Source organism: Littorina saxatilis, linkage group LG17 (assembly GCF_037325665.1).
Source record: "Littorina saxatilis isolate snail1 linkage group LG17, US_GU_Lsax_2.0, whole genome shotgun sequence".
In the NCBI taxonomy this organism is placed as follows: Eukaryota; Metazoa; Mollusca; class Gastropoda; order Littorinimorpha; family Littorinidae; genus Littorina; species Littorina saxatilis.
Genome location: NC_090261.1, coordinates 25920449 through 25938800, shown reverse-complemented (window position 1 = coordinate 25938800; position 18352 = coordinate 25920449). Strand labels below are relative to the sequence as shown.

Below are 18352 nucleotides of genomic sequence, written 5' to 3'. Positions count from 1 at the left end.
ACGCTGTTACTGTGACTGGCTCATTGGCATGTTGGGTTGGGGCGCATTTTATTCTGATAATGACCTTTCTCACACAATGCACACCCAAATACCATCTCAAGTTGCTGATAATTCTGACACTCCACCTTTATTTATCAACATAAAACCTACTGGCTGTAAACTCTGGTTGATGCCTCTTGCCAGCGAGGGAGAGAACGAGGAAAGGGGAGGGGCAACAAGTCAATATCTATACTATATATTTAACAAAAACAAAAGGTACAAGTCATGTGAAAATGTAACTGTAATCAGTTTAAAACAGGAAAACATACATTTCAGTGCGAAAAAGAGAGGGGATTATATAAGGGTGTGAAAATGTAAACCCCTTCTCACAATCTGGGTTTCACAGGGTTGGACTCGTCCGTCACAAACTCGTAAAAGAACAGTTGTTGTAATTTTGACGTTTATTCTCTTCTTCTAAAACTAGATTGACATTAACTTTCACGTTACTAAGAATTACTAAAAGGAAAATATAGAAATAAGGAAAGAAAGGAAAAGGACTAAAGGAAAAAGAAAAGAATTAGGAAAAGAAAAGGACTCTAGCCAGCATGTGCATCCTGAAATCAACAAACATTCAAATGCAATCAATTACACGGCTAGAAAACATAACCAACATCATTCAAAACGAACATCAGAACAAATATCTTATTTTGACAACACACTTTGATTAACAGTCATCGGATCAAAACACTGCCCACTGGTTAACAACATTTTATCAGAACATCGCCCAAATGAACTAGAACCACAAGCGAACTCACTGCCAATCTTACAGTTTGGAGTATACGCTATCTTCTGTTAATATGCTTATGGATTAGACTTCATTAATTGGATCCAAAACATAAGGAACACAAGTCTAAATTAATTTCTATTCGCACACAATGGAACGTAATTGTCCATCAGAATGAGACACAACTTATCCGAAAAGGAAGTAAAGTCTCATAGAGCCCAAAGACTCATTTACTCATATATCTGTTGGTTCTTTCATAAATCACTAACTTTCCGAGTACATCGTTCAATGGCATTTTTTCTGATCTCAAGTTTACAACCATGACAACCAATATGATCCTCGTATTAATCTTTCATTCAGTTACATATTACACATTTCTCACAAAAGGACAAACACTTTCCACCGCATCATTACATAGTTTTTCCTGCCTTTCTCCACGAAGAAAGATAACGCACTACTTTGTTCTTCTAACAATAAAACTGTCATTCTTAACTATGCTTAGCTACTGACAGACAGACTCAAAACAAAGCAAAGATTGGCCATACTTAATCCACATTCCGATGGCAGAACCATAATATCTAGCGTCACAAATTGCAGATCAAGTATAAGAATTACATCATGCTTTTACAAAATAACATTAGGAAAATATCCGCTGTTTCATACATCATACACTTATAATCGCATAACGATAAAAAGTAACAAAATGAAATAATCCACAACATACCTTAGTCAGGAAACACAGAGCAAAATAAAACACGTCTTTCTTTGACGGTGGATTCTGTGAAAGTGAGGTCTTTCTCACGGTTCTTCATGCCTGGAACTTTTCTTAACTATTTACTGTAATTAACAATGACTGCGCGCGATAACCGCGGCGGCCTGGAACTCTGGTGACACGGCGTTGTTTGGAAAATGTAATAGCTGTGGACAGGCTTACGGTAAGAGACACACGTGCACAGTATTGTGACTAACATTAATACAGACTACAAGGACGAACACTACAGTAAACACTACTGTGGTTACACATACCTCGGGGAAGAGAAATGTTCCCCACAACTCCACAAAATTGGGAACATTGACCAATTAAACATGGAAGAAATAACTATTTCAGCTTTAACATTGACAGTGCCCCAAGAGCGTACTGAACCGCGCTGACGATTCCGGTCGGCGCTGAATGTAACAAGAGGGCCTGCAGTGTGGTTGTGGCTTGCTTGATCAGCTCCACATCTAACCCTTGTTCCCCTAAGTTCTCGCAATGGTGTTGGAGACCATATCTTTCGACTGGTTTTCTTGTTCTCGCTGAACGTCTTACTGGATTTTGTTCCTCATCCGAGCTCGCAAGGTCATCACCGACTTCCTCGTCGATTACCCCAGCCCCAGGATTACTCAGAACATCCGGCTCGTTCTCCTCTTCCTCGGGAGCAACCTCTGTCTCCTCTTCAGGGTGGAATTCTTGAGCTTCTGGACGTAGTCTTCTGTCGATTGGTATTTCTACCACAACGTCTAGGGGTGGAAGGTCATCACCTTCTTCCTCCGTGTTGTCGGCTTCAGGCATGCGTTCCTCTGGACGATAGCGACGCTGACGCGGCAATGGCGGATCTTGTGGCTCTGCGAACCCGAGAGCTCCTATTGGTAGCAAAAGGTTCCGATGCAGAGTCCTTGCATGTCTACCTCTTGCCTGCACAGTGTAGATCGGTAAGCCGTCAACCTTGGAGACAACGGTGTGAATTTCCCTCTCCCATCTGTCGGCGATTTTCGAAGCTGCCTTCGGTCCAAGGTTCTTGACAAGGACGTGATCCCCGATTTCCAGTTCGGCGGCGTGAGCTCTGACATCGTATCGAGTTTTGTTCCTGTCGGCCATTTTTCCCATATTTTCTATGGCCGCGTTGTATGCGGAACGTAAACTCTCTTTCAGTTGCTTGATGTATTGCCTTGGAGAACATGCGGACCTCTCTTCGGTGTCGACCCCAAACGCCAAGTCGATGGGAAGCTTTGGATGTCGGCCGAAGAAAAGATAATGTGGGCTGTATCCTGTACTCTGATGAGTACAGGAATTGTAGGCGTGGACGCAGGACCTCAAATGCTTCCGCCAGGTTGGCTTCTGATGATCTTCCAAACTGCGGAGCATGTTGAGTAGTGTCCGGTTCCACCTCTCCACTGGATTCCCGGCCGGGTGGTACGGCGTCGTACGGCACTTGTCGATCCCCAGCAAGTTGCACAGCTCCTTGATCAAATTGGATTCAAAGTCTCTCCCTTGGTCCGACAAGATACGCGAGGGAAATCCATACACCATGAAAAACTGTTCCCATAGAGCCTTGGCAACTGTCTTGGCTGTCTGATCTTTAGTCCAGATGGCTTGTCCGAACTTGGTGAAATGGTCCATGACGACCAGTATGTTCTGCTTTTGGCCCTGCATGTCGATGGTCAGATAGTCAATGGACAAAAGCTCCATTGGCGAAGAGGTTACGATCGTAGACATAGGAGCTTTCTGTGCAGCTGCACCTCGCCTGATACATCTTTCGCACCTCTTGATCTTCCTCTCGACGTCTGAAGCCATGAAAGGCCAGAAAAAACGTAGCCTAGCTTGACGAATGGCGTCCTCGAAGTGAGTGTGGTACAGGTCTTCGTGAACACCCTTCATCGCTGCCTTCCGATGTGATTTCGGAACGACAAGTTGTAGACGTGTCGACCCATTGATTTCCGTTTTCCTGTACAGAACTCCGTTCTTCAGAGTTAGTCTCTTCATCTCACGAGAGTACACCTTTAGCTCTGGGTTCCTAGTTTTTTCCATGCCTTGGTTTTTCGTCATGCTGTCGATGACAGCTTTGATGTTCGGATCTGATGACTGGAATCGTTGCCATTCTTGTTCCGTGATCGTCTGTTGCTTTTCAGCTTTAACCGGCGGTTCGGGATCCAAGACATCGTCGGGTATTGCGGTGGGATCTTTGGTGACGATCTCGGCGGCTGGAGTGAAGTCCAGCTGCCCTGTGTCTTTCTTTACCGTCTTGACTGGGCGTTGTCGGGTGAAACAGTGGTTGTATGACCCGACTGTAGTTCTTACCCCTTTTGCAGTCATGATGGCGTTTACCACAGGCTGGGAGAGAGTCACCTGGTCTTCAAACTGCTGCGCTCGATCCGTCAAGAACTTTATCTTCTCAACGGTTTCCCTGTACTCTTCATCTTCCTCCGGAGGTGCCTGTGGTCTTCTGGACAAGCCGTCCGCATCCACATGAGTCGATCCTCGCTTGTACTTGAGGTCGAAGTCGTACAGGGACAGTGCTGACAACCAACGATGGCTGGTGGCGTCAAGTTTGGCGTTCTTGAGGAGATAGCAGAGTGGATTGTTGTCCGTGACTACTGTGACCTTCGATCCGAGAATGTAATCGTGAAATTTGTCTGTCATTGCCCACTTAAGTGCGAGGAACTCTCGTTTGTGCGCTGGATAGTTCGCCTCCGTCTTGTTGAGTCCTCGGCTTGCGTAGGCAATGACCTTGGTTTCCTGTCCTTGTTCTTGGTAGAGGACAGCACCCAGCCCAGTCCCGCTGGCGTCGCAGTGAAGAGTGAATGGCTTTCCTCTGTCCGCGATGCCCAGGAGAGGTGCTGACGTCAACTGGCGTATGACCTCCTCAAAGGCGGTCTGATGCTCCTCTCTCCACAGATGACTGATTAATGACGAAAGTGTCAGGGTCCCCTTTTTGCCGCCCTGCTTCTGGCTTTTCCTCGGGATGTACCCTGCCGTCAGGTCATTCAGCGGTTTGACAAGCCTTGAGAATCCTGGGACCCACCGGCGGTAATAACCAGCAAATCCAATGAAGGACTTGACGTCTTTCACCGTTTTGGGTGTGGGCCATGTTGTCAGGGCTTGGGTCTTGCTAGGGTCGGGTCTAATCCCGTCCGCAGAAATCAGAAACCCTAAGTGACACACTTCTTTCACACAAAAAATACATTTATCAGGGTCAAGCTTCAAACCAAACTTTCGCATTCGTTCCAACACGCTCATTGTCTTCTCCTCTAATTCTTCTAGTGATTTGGCATGCACTAACACATCATCAAGAAAGATAATCAGTTCCGACAAATTCATGTCCTGAAAACACTGTTCCATCAGACGCTGGAAGGTCATTGGTGCATTCACAAGTCCGAAACTGAGTCTCTCAAACTCAAAAAGTCCGAATGGTGTGGTGAAGGCTGATATCTTTTTTGCCCTTTCACTGAGAGGAACCTGGTAGTAGGCCTTTGAAAGGTCTACCGAAGTAAAATATCGGGCCCCACTCAGAGTCATGAAAAGGTCTTCAATTTTCGGAAGTGCGTAACTGTCACGAACGGTACGAGCGTTAATCTTTCGATAGTCTACACACATCCTTAGACCTCCGTTCTTTTTCCGAACAAGCACAATTGGACTAGCGTACGGCGATGTAGACGGACTAATGATGTTTGCGTCTAACAGCGACTGGATGTGCTGTCGGACTTCCTCCAGATCTTGGGCTGGAATCGGCCTGGGCCTTTCCCGAATCGGCGGGCCTGGCGTCAGGTCGATGTCATGTTCAATGTTAACTCTGCCAATGTCAAACTCCTTTTGGCTGAACACATCACTATAGTCCAGGAGTCGTTTGGAGAAGTCTTCCTTCCAAGATGCGTCAACGTCTTCACCAAAACGGAAACGAGACGCTAACTCAGTCCTCTGCTTTGACGTCATCTCCTCGGAATCCTCGGCTGGCTGCTTGCTGGACGGTTCACCTCCACTCTTGTTCAGCTCCTCCACCACGGCAGAGAGGGAATACTCTGTGTGGATGGAGAACAAATCTGCGACGACACGCCTCCGTTTCACTGTGATAGTATTGTCAGTGTTATTTACGAGTGTCACTTTAACGCGAGGGAGATTGGTAGTCTGCGCCCTACCACTCAACACAGCAAGACCAGGGGGTAGCTCGTCCACAGTCGGCTCTTGAACGAGAACCATACTCCTGGTGCTCGACACCCCTTGGCGGACGATCCCTCTGACGTCGACAGCTGAATGCGGCGGAATGACGACATCATGACCTAACAGTCGCACAGGGCACAGCCTTCCACTCACATTGTTCGACGCTTCCCTGTAGGCAAAAGCGACCTCACAGCGTATTGGTAGTGTTGTTTGCCAATACTTTCCACTCTGACGTTCGCAGGACCTCGCAAATGTCCGTAGAGTGTTGGTCCCAACAATGATCGGAATTTTCGCTGACACCCTCGTATCCGGGCACACTACTGCCAGTGTTTCCACTTTACTGTCTGTTCCCGCTACTTTCTCTGGAAGTCGTACTTTCACTCTCACGACCCCTAGATAAGGCACTGTCTGACCTCCTGCCCCAGTTATGTTTAGGGCAGTGTATAACTGTTCGAGGGCTATGTGTGAGAGGTTCTTCCTGTAGAATCCTTCAGAAACCACGGTCACCTGAGATCCACTGTCTATGAGGCACGTGGATTTTACTCCATCGATCGTAATAGGAGACTCACAGCATGGTCCGATTAAAGCCTGCAATGTTCCCTCAACTGCTACCTGCGTGTTTCCGACTTCTAACTCAGCCAGAACGTCCTGTGACGTCACCACAGCAGTGTTCTTGCGGGAAGTGTTGCGCAGAGTGAGGTACACCTGCGAATCGCGTTGACCAGGATGGGTGATAACGCCGGCTGACAAGACTTCCACGTTATCAGGGAGCCACTCCATCGAGCGAGGCAACACTCGAACATCTTGGACAGGCCTGCTTCCACTCTCGAGACTTCCTCTCAGGTCCACTGACCCTGACGGCGGAATCTCGAGCACAAAGTTACAGTTCAGCCTGACCGGATGTAGCTGACGACCTCCATGCTCTAGATGATCTGCAGCCAAGCGCCAGGTCGACTGCAATGATGATGGGGTGGTGACGACTGCATCCTGGGCCCCCGCGTTCCCCTCAGCGGTGGCCCTGTCTCGTTTAACGGAAGCGTAGGCAGGCCTTTCTTCTGTCTCCACTCATTTGTTTTCCTCTTCTTCTCTCTTTCCCGTTCCGCGACTAGTTTCGCGTTTGCTTTGTTTGGGCAATCGCGGTAAAAATGAGAGTCCTCTCCGCACTTATAACAGTATAAATTCCTGTTCCCTCGGGTTGTAGTTTCGGCAGAGTGAGCCCCTGAGTTGGCGTGGCTGACCTCTCCACCCCTCCGTCCCTTCGCTGGCTCGAGATCTTGTATCTGGCGAAGGTACCGATAGAGATCCTCGAACGGCGGAGTGGCCTCGCCTGGTATTCCAAATTTGTTCCGGCATTCAAGAGCCAGGAGTGGGTTGTTACACCCCTTGGAGAAGGCGTAATACAGGCGCCGTTTCAGTTCTTCCGCCTGGAACTTTCCCCGCTCTTGAAGATCGTTCATCCGAGAGTAGAGGACAAGGAGAAAGTCCACCAAAGCCTGGTCTTTCTTCGGCTTTAATTGGCAGATTTCGAGGTACTCCTCTTCTGGCGACTTGATCACCCCGAAGAGTGTTGTCAGGTGTTTCAACACCTCTTTCGCGTCGTTGGTTTGCAGGTCGTTGACCTGCTTCAGTGCAGCTCCTCGCAGGCTACGACGAAGGAATGCCCCCTTGTCGTGGATGGCGTCGTCATCTATAGTCTGCGACACCTGCTGACGCCACTCCTCAAAGCTCACCTCCTGGTTGTTGGTCGGAGGGAGCCCTGTGAAAACCTTTAGTTTAGGAGTGTTCAGGGTTGGCTGGACATTAACTCTGACGTTCCTCGTCTCTGCGGTCTGCACCTGTTGATGAAGAGTTCTCATCTGCTCTTCGTGACGTAGCTGCATAGCCGCCATCTGCTCCTGAAGAGCCTTGATTTGAGCTGCAGCACCCTCTCCGTCACCTGCACCAGCGCCGGTATTCTCCGTCGTGGACATGATGACTCCACTGGGCTGGACTGGCTAGAGTCCTATACTACTGATTTTTTTGTTTTTTTGTTGTTGACAGACTAGTCCCTTATTGGGCGCCAGAAAATGTAAACCCCTTCTCACAATCTGGGTTTCACAGGGTTGGACTCGTCCGTCACAAACTCGTAAAAGAACAGTTGTTGTAATTTTGACGTTTATTCTCTTCTTCTAAAACTAGATTGACATTAACTTTCACGTTACTAAGAATTACTAAAAGGAAAATATAGAAATAAGGAAAGAAAGGAAAAGGACTAAAGGAAAAAGAAAAGAATTAGGAAAAGAAAAGGACTCTAGCCAGCATGTGCATCCTGAAATCAACAAACATTCAAATGCAATCAATTACACGGCTAGAAAACATAACCAACATCATTCAAAACGAACATCAGAACAAATATCTTATTTTGACAACACACTTTGATTAACAGTCATCGGATCAAAACACTGCCCACTGGTTAACAACATTTTATCAGAACATCGCCCAAATGAACTAGAACCACAAGCGAACTCACTGCCAATCTTACAGTTTGGAGTATACGCTATCTTCTGTTAATATGCTTATGGATTAGACTTCATTAATTGGATCCAAAACATAAGGAACACAAGTCTAAATCAATTCCAATTCGCACACAATGGAACGTAATTGTCCATCAGAATGAGACACAACTTATCCGAAAAAGGATTAAAGTCTCATAGAGTCCAAAGACTCATTTACTCATATATCTGTTAGTTCTTTCATCAATCACTAACTTTCCGAGTACATCGTTCAATGGCATTTTTTCTGATCTCAAGTTTACAACCATGACAACCAATATGATCCTCGTATTAATCTTTCATTCAGTTACATATTACACATTACATATTTCTCACAAAAGGACAAACACTTTCCGTCGCATCATTACATAGTTTTTTCTGCCTTTCTCCACGAAGAAAGATAACGCACTACTTTGTTCTTCTAACAATAAAACTGTCATTCTTAACTATGCTTAGCTACTGACAGACAGACTCAAAACAAAGCAAAGATTGGCCATACTTAATCCACATTCCGATGGCAGAACCATAATATCTAGCGTCACAAATTGCAGATCAAGTATAAGAATTACATCATGCTTTTACAAAATAACATTAGGAAAATATCCGCTGTTTCATACATCATACACTTATAATCGCATAACGATAAAAAGTAACAAAATGAAATAATCCACAACATACCTTAGTCAGGAAGCACAGAGCAAAATAAAACACGTCTTTCTTTGACGGTGGATTCTGTGAAAGTGAGGTCTTTCTCACGGTTCTTCATGCCTGGAACTTTTCTTAACTATTTACTGTAATTAACAATGACTGCGCGCGATAACCGCGGCGGCCTGGAACTCTGGTGACACGGCGTTGTTTGGAAAATGTAATAGCTGTGGACAGGCTTACGGTAAGAGACACACGTGCACAGTATTGTGACTAACATTAATACAGACTACAAGGACGAACACTACAGTAAACACTACTGTGGTTACAAGGGGAGAAAATGATTGAAAGAAAAGTTTTATCGGGTAAATGCGGAAGGTCGCTGCATTTTGCTGTTCTCACACCTTTTTTTCCTTCTTTCTATGTTGCAGGATCAGGTAGCAGGTGCCAAATTGTCACAAGAAGAGGTCCATGTAAGTATTACCTCATTTAATTGAAGAAAGTCAATATCTTTAGTGGTATTGACTGCCATTTAGAAGCTTTTTTTTATCAGAATATTTGCTCAGGTGCTGTTGTCTTGAGAAGTAAATCAGGTGATAATGCTAAAGTTTTATAACACACACAACATAAAAGGCAAAATCAACAACCATTGGGTTGCGTGGTATTGAAAGCCAAGCCTGTAGATCCTTGCTGCAAATGTGCACTATTTGTAGAGAAACTTACTACCTGTCTTCTACTCATCCAGTCCCACATGCACCTGTGACCTGTGAGTATGCAGGCACATTGCCATGGCAACAGATTTAAAAGAATGCGAGTAGTAGACATTTACCAGTTAATGTATACAAATTTAGAAATTTCAAAATCGGAAGAAGTTGTCTTAGATTCAGGTGACCCTAATTGGGCGGGGATATAGCTCAGTTGGTAGCGCGCTGGATTTGTATTCAGTTGGCCGCTGTCAGCGCGAGTTCGATCCCAGGTTCGGCGGAAATTTATTTCACAGAGTCAACTTTGTGTGCAGACTCTCTTCGGTGTCCGAACCACCCCCCGTGTATACTACATTGGGTGTGCACGTTAAAGATCCCACGATTGACAAAAGGGTCTTTCCTGGCAAAATTGCTTAGGCACAGTTAATAATTGTCTACTATACCCGTGTGACTTGGAATAAGGCCGTGAAAGGTAAATATGCGCCGACATGGCTGCAATCTACTGGCCGTATAAAATTTCATCTCACACGGCATCACTGCAGAGCGCCTAGAACTGTACCCACGGAATATGCGCGATATAAGCTTCATTGATTGATTGATTGATTGATTATGTCAAGATTTTGCACACATTTTCCTGTCTTGGTTGTTTTAGGAATCATGAAATGTGCCAGGAAATAGTCTTTAAAATCAAGATTTCCTGAAGCAAACTTTCCACCCTGGTTAACAGTTTCCCTTCTGCATTTCAGAAATTTGTGGACGAGTTGCTGAAGAGGGCGAAGACATTATAATACTGCAAGACGGCCCCGAGCAGACGGCTTCGTTTCTCTGCTTCATCCCCTTGGCACATCATCCAAGTGCGTTCCGTCGTCACCAAGCGCAGCTAACTCACATGTTTTATCTCATCTCTACGCGTGCATGCGTGGCTGCGGCCTGAATCGATGATCAGCAGCATGTTAGAGGGCTTTAAGAAACGCCATGCAAAGTTCCCTTTATTTCTAGTGTACTCTGGATCCCCGTTCATTGGAGAATCCAGTGGAATGAGTACTGTTAGAGTGTGAAAACGTGGTTGGGTGGAATTTAAGAGTTATGATACTACCTGTTTGCACAGGAGTGTGCTTTTTAGACAGGCTGGATTTTGCTGGAGATGTGTCTACGAAATACTGGTCTCTTAGGTTAGTTTAAAGATGTGGGTGGCTTTGATGAGAGAGTGAAAGAGTGAATGGTGTCAGTGAATGGTGTCAGTGAATGGTGTCAGTGAATGGTGTCAGTGAATGGTGTCAGTGAATGGTGTCAGTGAATGGTGTCAGTGACTGTGTGTGCATGTATGTGTGCTGTTTGAGTTCTGGTGCACTTCCTTATTTCAGGGCCTATTTTTCAGGTTCTGTTTCCTTTTTTGACTCACATGCGAAGCAAAAGTGAGTCTATGTACTCACCCAAGTCGTCCGGCCGTCCGGAAAACTTTAACGTTGGATATTTCTTGGACACTATTCAGTCTATCAGTACCAAATTTGGCAAGATGGTGTATGATGACAAGGCCCCAAAAAACATACATAGCATCTTGACCTTGCTTCAAGGTCAAGGTCGCAGGGGCCATAAATGTTGTCTAAAAAACAGCTATTTTTCACATTTTTCCCATTTTCTCTGAAGTTTTTGAGATTCAATACCTCACCTATATATGATATATAGGGCAAAGTAAGCCCCATCTTTTGATACCAGTTTGGTTTACCTTGCTTCAAGGTCAAGGTCACAGGAGCTCTTCAAAGTTGGATTGTATACATATTTTGAAGTGACCTTGACCCTGAACTATGGAAGATAACTGTTTCAAACTTAAAAATTATGTGGGGCACATGTTATGCTTTCATCATGAGATACATTTGGTCACATATGATCAAGGTCAAGGTCACTTTGACCCTTATGAAATGTGACCAAAATAAGGTAGTGAACCACTAAAAGTGACCATATCTCATGGTAGAAAGAGCCAATAAGCACCATTGTACTTCCTATGTCTTGAATTAACAGCTTTGTGTTGCATGACCTTGGATGACCTTGACCTTGGGTCAAGGTCACAGTCATGTATTTTGGTAGGAAAAATGTGTAAAGCAGTTCTTAGTGTATGATGTCATTGCTAGGTTTAGTTATTTGACCTTGACCCTGAAGGTCAATGTCATGTCAAGGTCAAGCATGTGAGTCGTATGGGCTTTGCCCTTCTTGTTTGTTTTCTTGATGAGTAGAGAAAACAATATTTTGTTACCGTGTTTATGAGATCTGCAGCTAAATAACATTTCCTTTTGTTTTTCTTTTTATAAAGAAAATCCACGATGAACCAGAGCCTTCCATTTTTGTTTTGCAATGTTGCATTCATGTGCGTCACTGCTGACTATACCATGAGAGTGGATTTGGTTACACATGTGGAAAGGGTATATGCCAAGACCTGTGCTTTCATTGCTTATAGGAGTAACAAGGCAAACCTAGAACATGCTGCAAGTGTGTCATCAAGGGAGGACATTCATAGGTTGGTTAAAGAATGATTTTGTGATGTTTTATGCATAAAAAAGAGTGAACATTTTTGACACGGAATTAAAGCAAGAGGCATGCTATTGCTTAACCCCCCCCTCCCCACAAAAAAACACAATAAAACCACCACAATCTTGATAATTAACAATAAGTAGATTACAAGATTTTTCTTGACAACATTTCTGTGCCATTTGTTGTTTAGTGTTCCTATGCTCGTGACTGTGTGGCAAAACATCTTTTTCTTGAAATCCTCTTCAAAACTATATGAGAAAATGCTGTTTGTGATGATTGTCGGGAGATTTGTGTGTCAAGGATTATTTTGGATCTGTCCACTAGGCGTAGATAGGTTTTGCCCATCCTCCCCCACATTTCCACCCCAGCCACACACTCACTCTTCCACCCTCAACCCATAACAAAAACCTCAACAACAACACCAATGACCATAAAAGAGAGAAAACAAACTCCATATCATCCTTCAGTTCAAGATCATAGAGGAAACTACTACATGCCTATTCTAAAGTTTCCTTCAATTGATCATTGAAATATCAACCCATGGTCTATTTTGGGCCATGTTTTAGTCAGAATCTTAAACAAAAGAGAATGAGGATGAAAGTGGCTTGTTCATTTCAATGCTCGTTATTCTGTCAGGTGCCAGGTGATTGGTTCCGCATAACTTAACTCTTGTTGCACATGTTGTATGCATTTAGAGCGCTTACGTCCCTATTTCAGTCATTTAATTTGGGTCATTTATATCAAATAACCAAAGGGAAGTAATCGCTCTTAATGCAGCTAACACAAACTGGTCAACATATATTCCTCGGAACCTTCAGATGTTTATTGCCTATTGTCTTGAACAATGATTTCTCTTTGAGCGACATAGAAATCCTTATAAATTCAAATAATAAAGGCAAGTTGGATGGCATGCGTTGAATTGATTGCCTATTGCCTCTGCAAATCTTTCTTCCTCTGGCAGGCAATCTTGTGTCATGTGACATAGCTTTACTTTTGATTTGCTCAGGAATGGATTTTAGTGTCACATTTTCTTGATCTGCACTGCATTTCTTTGGTGGTAGCTAGACGATTCCTAGATTTGTGTGTGTTTATGTCATCATTGCTACACTGACTTCGCCTCCTGTACTGTACAGTTAAGACATTTTTTTGGGTTCAATTAGCCATTTATCATTGTGGTGATTGCTGAGTTAGACTTGGAGTGAATTATGTGTTCAAGAAATTTAAAAAGGTCATATATTGTACTACGTTGCAAGCCCCTGGAGCAATTTTTTGATTAGTGCTTTTGTGAACAAGAAACAATTAACAAGTGGCTCTATCCCATCTCCCCCCTTTCCCCGTCGCGATATAACCTTGAACGGTTGAAAACGACGTTAAACACCAAATAAAGGAAAAGAAAGAAAAGGCTGAACTTCACGGTGTGACAAATTGTCTCCTATGTAGCAGAAGTATAACAGACAAGACTCCGTTTTTTTGTGTGAACATTTGAAATTTCACTTGAGCGTGCATGTGTGAGACTTTCAACATTTTTTTGTCTGTAGTGATAAAACTGTCCTGTTTTTCCCCTAGTTTTGTGCACTTTGTACATAGCTCCACGCCTGATTGTGTCACAGAAAATGTACAGCGTCAAACTGGGTGTCGCTTCATTCGTCTGAACTGTATTCATACAGTGTGTAAAGCATTTTAAACAATATTACCTCTCATTCAATTTTAAGTGTATTGTGGAAAAGAAATGAACTCTTCTTTGGGAAGTTTTGTGCCAGGGTTGTGTCGAAAACTGCTGTTCAAGGTATGCTCAAAAATGACTGGATGAGCGTGTGTAATGTCTACACAGTTTTGATTGATTTGTATTTGTGTGTGTGTGTGTGTGTGTGTGTGTGTGTGTGTGTGTGGGGTGTGTGTGTGTGTGTGTGTGTGTGTGTGTGTGTGTGTGTGTGTGTGTGTGTGTGTGTGAGAGAGAGAGAGAGAGAGAGAGAGAGAGAGAGAGAGAGAGAGAGAGAGAGAGAGAGAGAGAGAGAGAGAGAGAGAGAGAGAGAGAGAGAGAGAGAGAGAGAGAGAGAGAGAGAGAGAGAGAGAGAGAGAGAGAGAGAGAGAGAGAGAGAGAGAGAGAGAGAGAGCTATGAAATGTTACTGTTGTGTTGTTTTTATCATGTTATGCGTCTTAGTTTTATTTTATTTTGCACGAGTGTTGAGGAAAGTAAACACATGAAAGTCCATTGTAAATAATACTGCCCTTTCTGTTTCAACAATCATTATAATAGCAATGTAAAGAACAAGACTTTTTTTTCTTGACTATCAGTTTGTACTATCGTCTTTGGTCAGTGAGAAAAGACCATTTTATTATTGAGTGTGTAGTTTGCGCTGTCTTTTTTTTCAGTAGCAAGAATTTTGTTGTGCCTGAAGCACAAATAAAGAAAATCCCTGTCTGTTCGTTATCATTCTTTTTTACATATTTAATCATTTTTGTGTGCATTTTGGAAGCTGCTAAGTCAAGGTGCATGTAACTTATGATTTTGTGCGATCGATTTTAGGTGGCAGTTGTGTCAGAATATTTGGGTTTTGATATGTTTGAGTGTGTCTCAAGTATTTAGGTACAAAATTCACCACCTCTCATTTCAATTGTTTATAATGTGTTTACATTCAATGTTCTCCTGTGTGTGTGCTGTGTGTGTATGTAGTAGTAGTTTTGAATGGCTTCCATTTATTTCACATTCATGCTGGCAGTGAATCTTGTATACGTAAGAGGTCAGAACAGAAAAGGCTCCTCTGTGTTTATCCTCTTTTGGAGAAAGACATTTTGAGAAGAACGGTTTGTCAAGATAGAAAAAAAGCCTACTGAACATTTGTGGTACCTCTGTTAGAGTGCTTTGAATTAAAAACAAGTTGTAATCAAGGAAGAACCGTCTTTTTTGTGTTTTTTCGTCGGAGATTTTGATCGCAGTGAAAATTAAGTGTTTAGTTAGCCAATTAATTCCCATGATTTACACAGCAAGGTGGCCTTGCGTTGATATCCATTTTACATTGCTGAAGCCTTTTGAGCCAAGACTTTTTGTAACCGTCCATGTTTTGTGCTTTGCTCATAAATACATTACTTCCTTTTTATCTTGGCTTGCAATTTTTTTAATCTAGTAACTGTTCAACATAGTTTTTGGGGGCGATTTATTTTTAACATACCCTTCCATTCGTGATATTGCAACTGCTTTTCAATCAGGTGTGGACTTTGTTAGTATTAAGTCATAAGAATTTTAGTTTTTTGGCATGAGACTGCTGAATCATGTGGTGTATGTAAATCATGAGCTGGGCATCGATTTGACACTGTATATATTTGATGCTGAGCTCTACGAAGGTACGAAGACGGAACTTTCCAGTATGAGAGCAACAAATATGGCAACAAGGCTGTGTGTCTCATAGTTAAACGTGTTCCCCCTTCTCTATTGTCGTTATCTTGTATTTTCCATTTCTTATATTATGTTTCTTCTTTTTTTTTTTATCTGGAAAACTTGACAGAATTTTTTGAAGCATATTCTCGTGACAAGATGCGAAGATCGGGCATTCTTGCCAAGGGCAATCATTGTAATCATGTTCAGTTTTTAGTTACCATGCACTGATCTCGAGAATAATTCTTACATGAGCACTTTATGGTGAAAAATTAACAAAACAAACCTACTTGTTTTAGCTGAAATGGAACAGTTCTGCTCTGAATAATGTTTTATTTCCCCATCTCTCACGGTACACAAGATGTTAACAGGAGCTCGTAGTACAAAATCAGCCTGTTGTGTTTACTGGTGAGGTGGCTTATGGAGTACATCTTACCATATTAAATCATACTTATGTTTTATGGCAATGATTTTGATATGCATGTTTTTTTCATTTTATTACTTAGACGGGATTGTTTCATGGGGATGTTGGATGAAGAATGAAGACATTTTTAATGGGATTTTGGAAAACAGTTTTGTCCCCCCTTTTTTAAGTGAAATTTGTTCAACCAGTTTTACAAACAAACATGAAAAGAACTGTTAGGGTGATGGAATTCTCAAATTTTTTTTTTAACAGATTTACTTTTTAACACTGCGCGAGTTCTTGTGTTATTGTGTTTATGTTTTTAATCAGCTTTGACAAGCGAAATATTGACAAAATTTGCATGTGACACGTACCTGTGTGCCAAATGTACACATATAAAGCTGCCAAGGATTGACATTTATTCTCCATGTTCATATTACAAGTAGACCTGTGTCAACAATTGTGGGATATAACAGTTGCCAATAAATTGTGTCAGATATTGATGTGTTGCTGTTGATATGTGAATGGCCGCAGACTTGTCATACTATACTGTTCAAAAAAAGAAACGCATAGTTGCTACTTGCCAAATTTGTTTTATTTTTCGAAAAAAATAACAGAAAATCCAATATTTAGATTATTTGTTTGAAATTTGGTATGGACACAGTTGAATGCACACACAGTTCATTTGCATCTTCAAATCAATCAGTCAATCAATACGATTGGGTGCCGAGGCTGTCAAGTCAGTAGGGGGTGTGACTGCCTTGAGCAGCAACAACTGCCCGGCACCTTCTGGGCATGGACTGGATCAGATGCCGGATATCTTGCTGTGGGATGGTGTCCCACTCCTCCTGAAGTGCCTGCAATAGATCGCGGCGATTTGCCGGCGCTTCTTCTCGCCTGCGCACACGTCTGTCCAATTCATCCCAGAGGTGTTCTATCGGGTTCATGTCTGGCGACATGGATGGCCAGGGAAGCACCTGGACATGGTGGTCGGTGAGGAACTGGGTGGTGAGTCGTGCTGTGTGCGGGCGAGCGTTGTCCTGCTGGAATATGGCATCCTGGTCAGCCAGAAGAGGAAGGGCGTGTGGGCGCACAATTTCCTCCACGTATCGCTGGGCAGTTATGCTCCCTTGGACGTGCACCAGGGTGCTCCTTCCAGCGGTATTGATCGCCCCCCACACCATGACGCCTCCACCACCATGAACGGGTGCCTCATCCACACAGTTGGGCGCGTAACGTTCGTTTACTCTCCGGTAGACCCTCCTCCGACCATCATGTCGCTGGAGCAGGAAGTAGGACTCGTCGCTGAACCACACGTGTCTCCAGTGATTCCGGACGGTCCAGCGAAGGTGCTGGTTGCCCCACTGCACTCGGTTCTGGCGATGGCGGCGGGTGAGGACAGCTCCTCTGTGAGGTCTGCGAGCTCTCAAACCAGCTTCATGCAGGCGGTTCCGCACGGTCTGGTCCGATAATCGGTGTGGCCCGGGGAGAGCCTGGACAGAAGATGAGGCCGACAGGAAACGATTCCGGAGGTGGCGGAGCCGTATGAAGCGGTCGTGAGCAGCAGTTGTCGCCCTTGGTCTTCCCGCTCGTGGCAAGTCAGCAACGGAGCCAGTGGCTTGAAACCTGACCCACAGTCTACTGATGGTGCTCTGGGACACGTGGAAGTGCCTGGCGATTGCACTTTGACTTTGGCCTGCTTGTAAACGACCCAATGCAATTTGGCGGTCTTCTCTGCTCAATCGGGCCATCTTTCGTCGCTGAATTGTCGTCTGATTTCTTTGTGGCGAACAATCCGCTTGTATGGGTTTTGGAAGACATGGTGAGAGCTCAATATTCCCCGAGTTTCACGAGATTACACTGAAGCATGACGAGTGGTCATGCCAAATGAGCAATTTTGACATTGTAGCCACTGATAACGCATGCGTCACGTGCAGAGCTCACTTGTGGCAATGGACGAAAGGTCGACGACCAGATAAACATTTTCTGCAGTTTGGTGGATATCCTTGTAGCCATATAACTAAATTAACCAAATATTACAAGCTATGCGTTTCTTTTTTTGAACAGTATATAAAAGGCGGTTTGGATTTTAACCAAAAATTGTATTGAACATTACTTTCACACTTATAAAATTGTTAAGTGCATATTTCAGTCTCATTGATTTATTGGATACTCTTCCTCATTTGAGAGACTACCACATGAACATGAGGTGTGATAGATTGCCGGTACAATTGCCTTTCTCAGTGATGAAAATGTGCATAGTTATAAACGTATTGTTAACTTGAGGGAAATAAGTGACAAAATTGATAAAGAGTGTAGTTTACAGTTCTTCAGATACCATTTCAAGCATAACTAAAAGATGTTCAGAACTACAGGCCTTAACAAGATCCAGGATCTGTGTGAAGTTGACAGTGTGTGCAAATACAATTAAAGAAAAAGGCACAAAACTTTCCAAACAAAGTGTAATAAAAACACATTCACAAAAAAGGGG

General features: G+C 43.5%; 1 protein-coding gene across 3 annotated transcripts in view; it reads left to right on the top strand.

Annotated features, from left to right (window-relative positions):
- The window catches only part of LOC138951790 (protein phosphatase 1 regulatory subunit 14C-like), a 73294-nt gene extending 56934 nt beyond the window's left edge, over nucleotides 1-16360 (top strand). For all 3 annotated transcript variants that reach the window (XM_070323340.1, XM_070323341.1, XM_070323342.1), the window contains 2 exons: nucleotides 9286-9327; nucleotides 10305-16360. In XM_070323340.1, the coding sequence (XP_070179441.1) occupies nucleotides 9286-9327; nucleotides 10305-10346 (84 nt within the window). In that variant the 3' untranslated portion in view covers nucleotides 10347-16360. The remainder of the gene's footprint in view (nucleotides 1-9285; nucleotides 9328-10304) is intronic.
- The last annotated feature ends 1992 nt before the right edge of the window (nucleotides 16361-18352 follow it).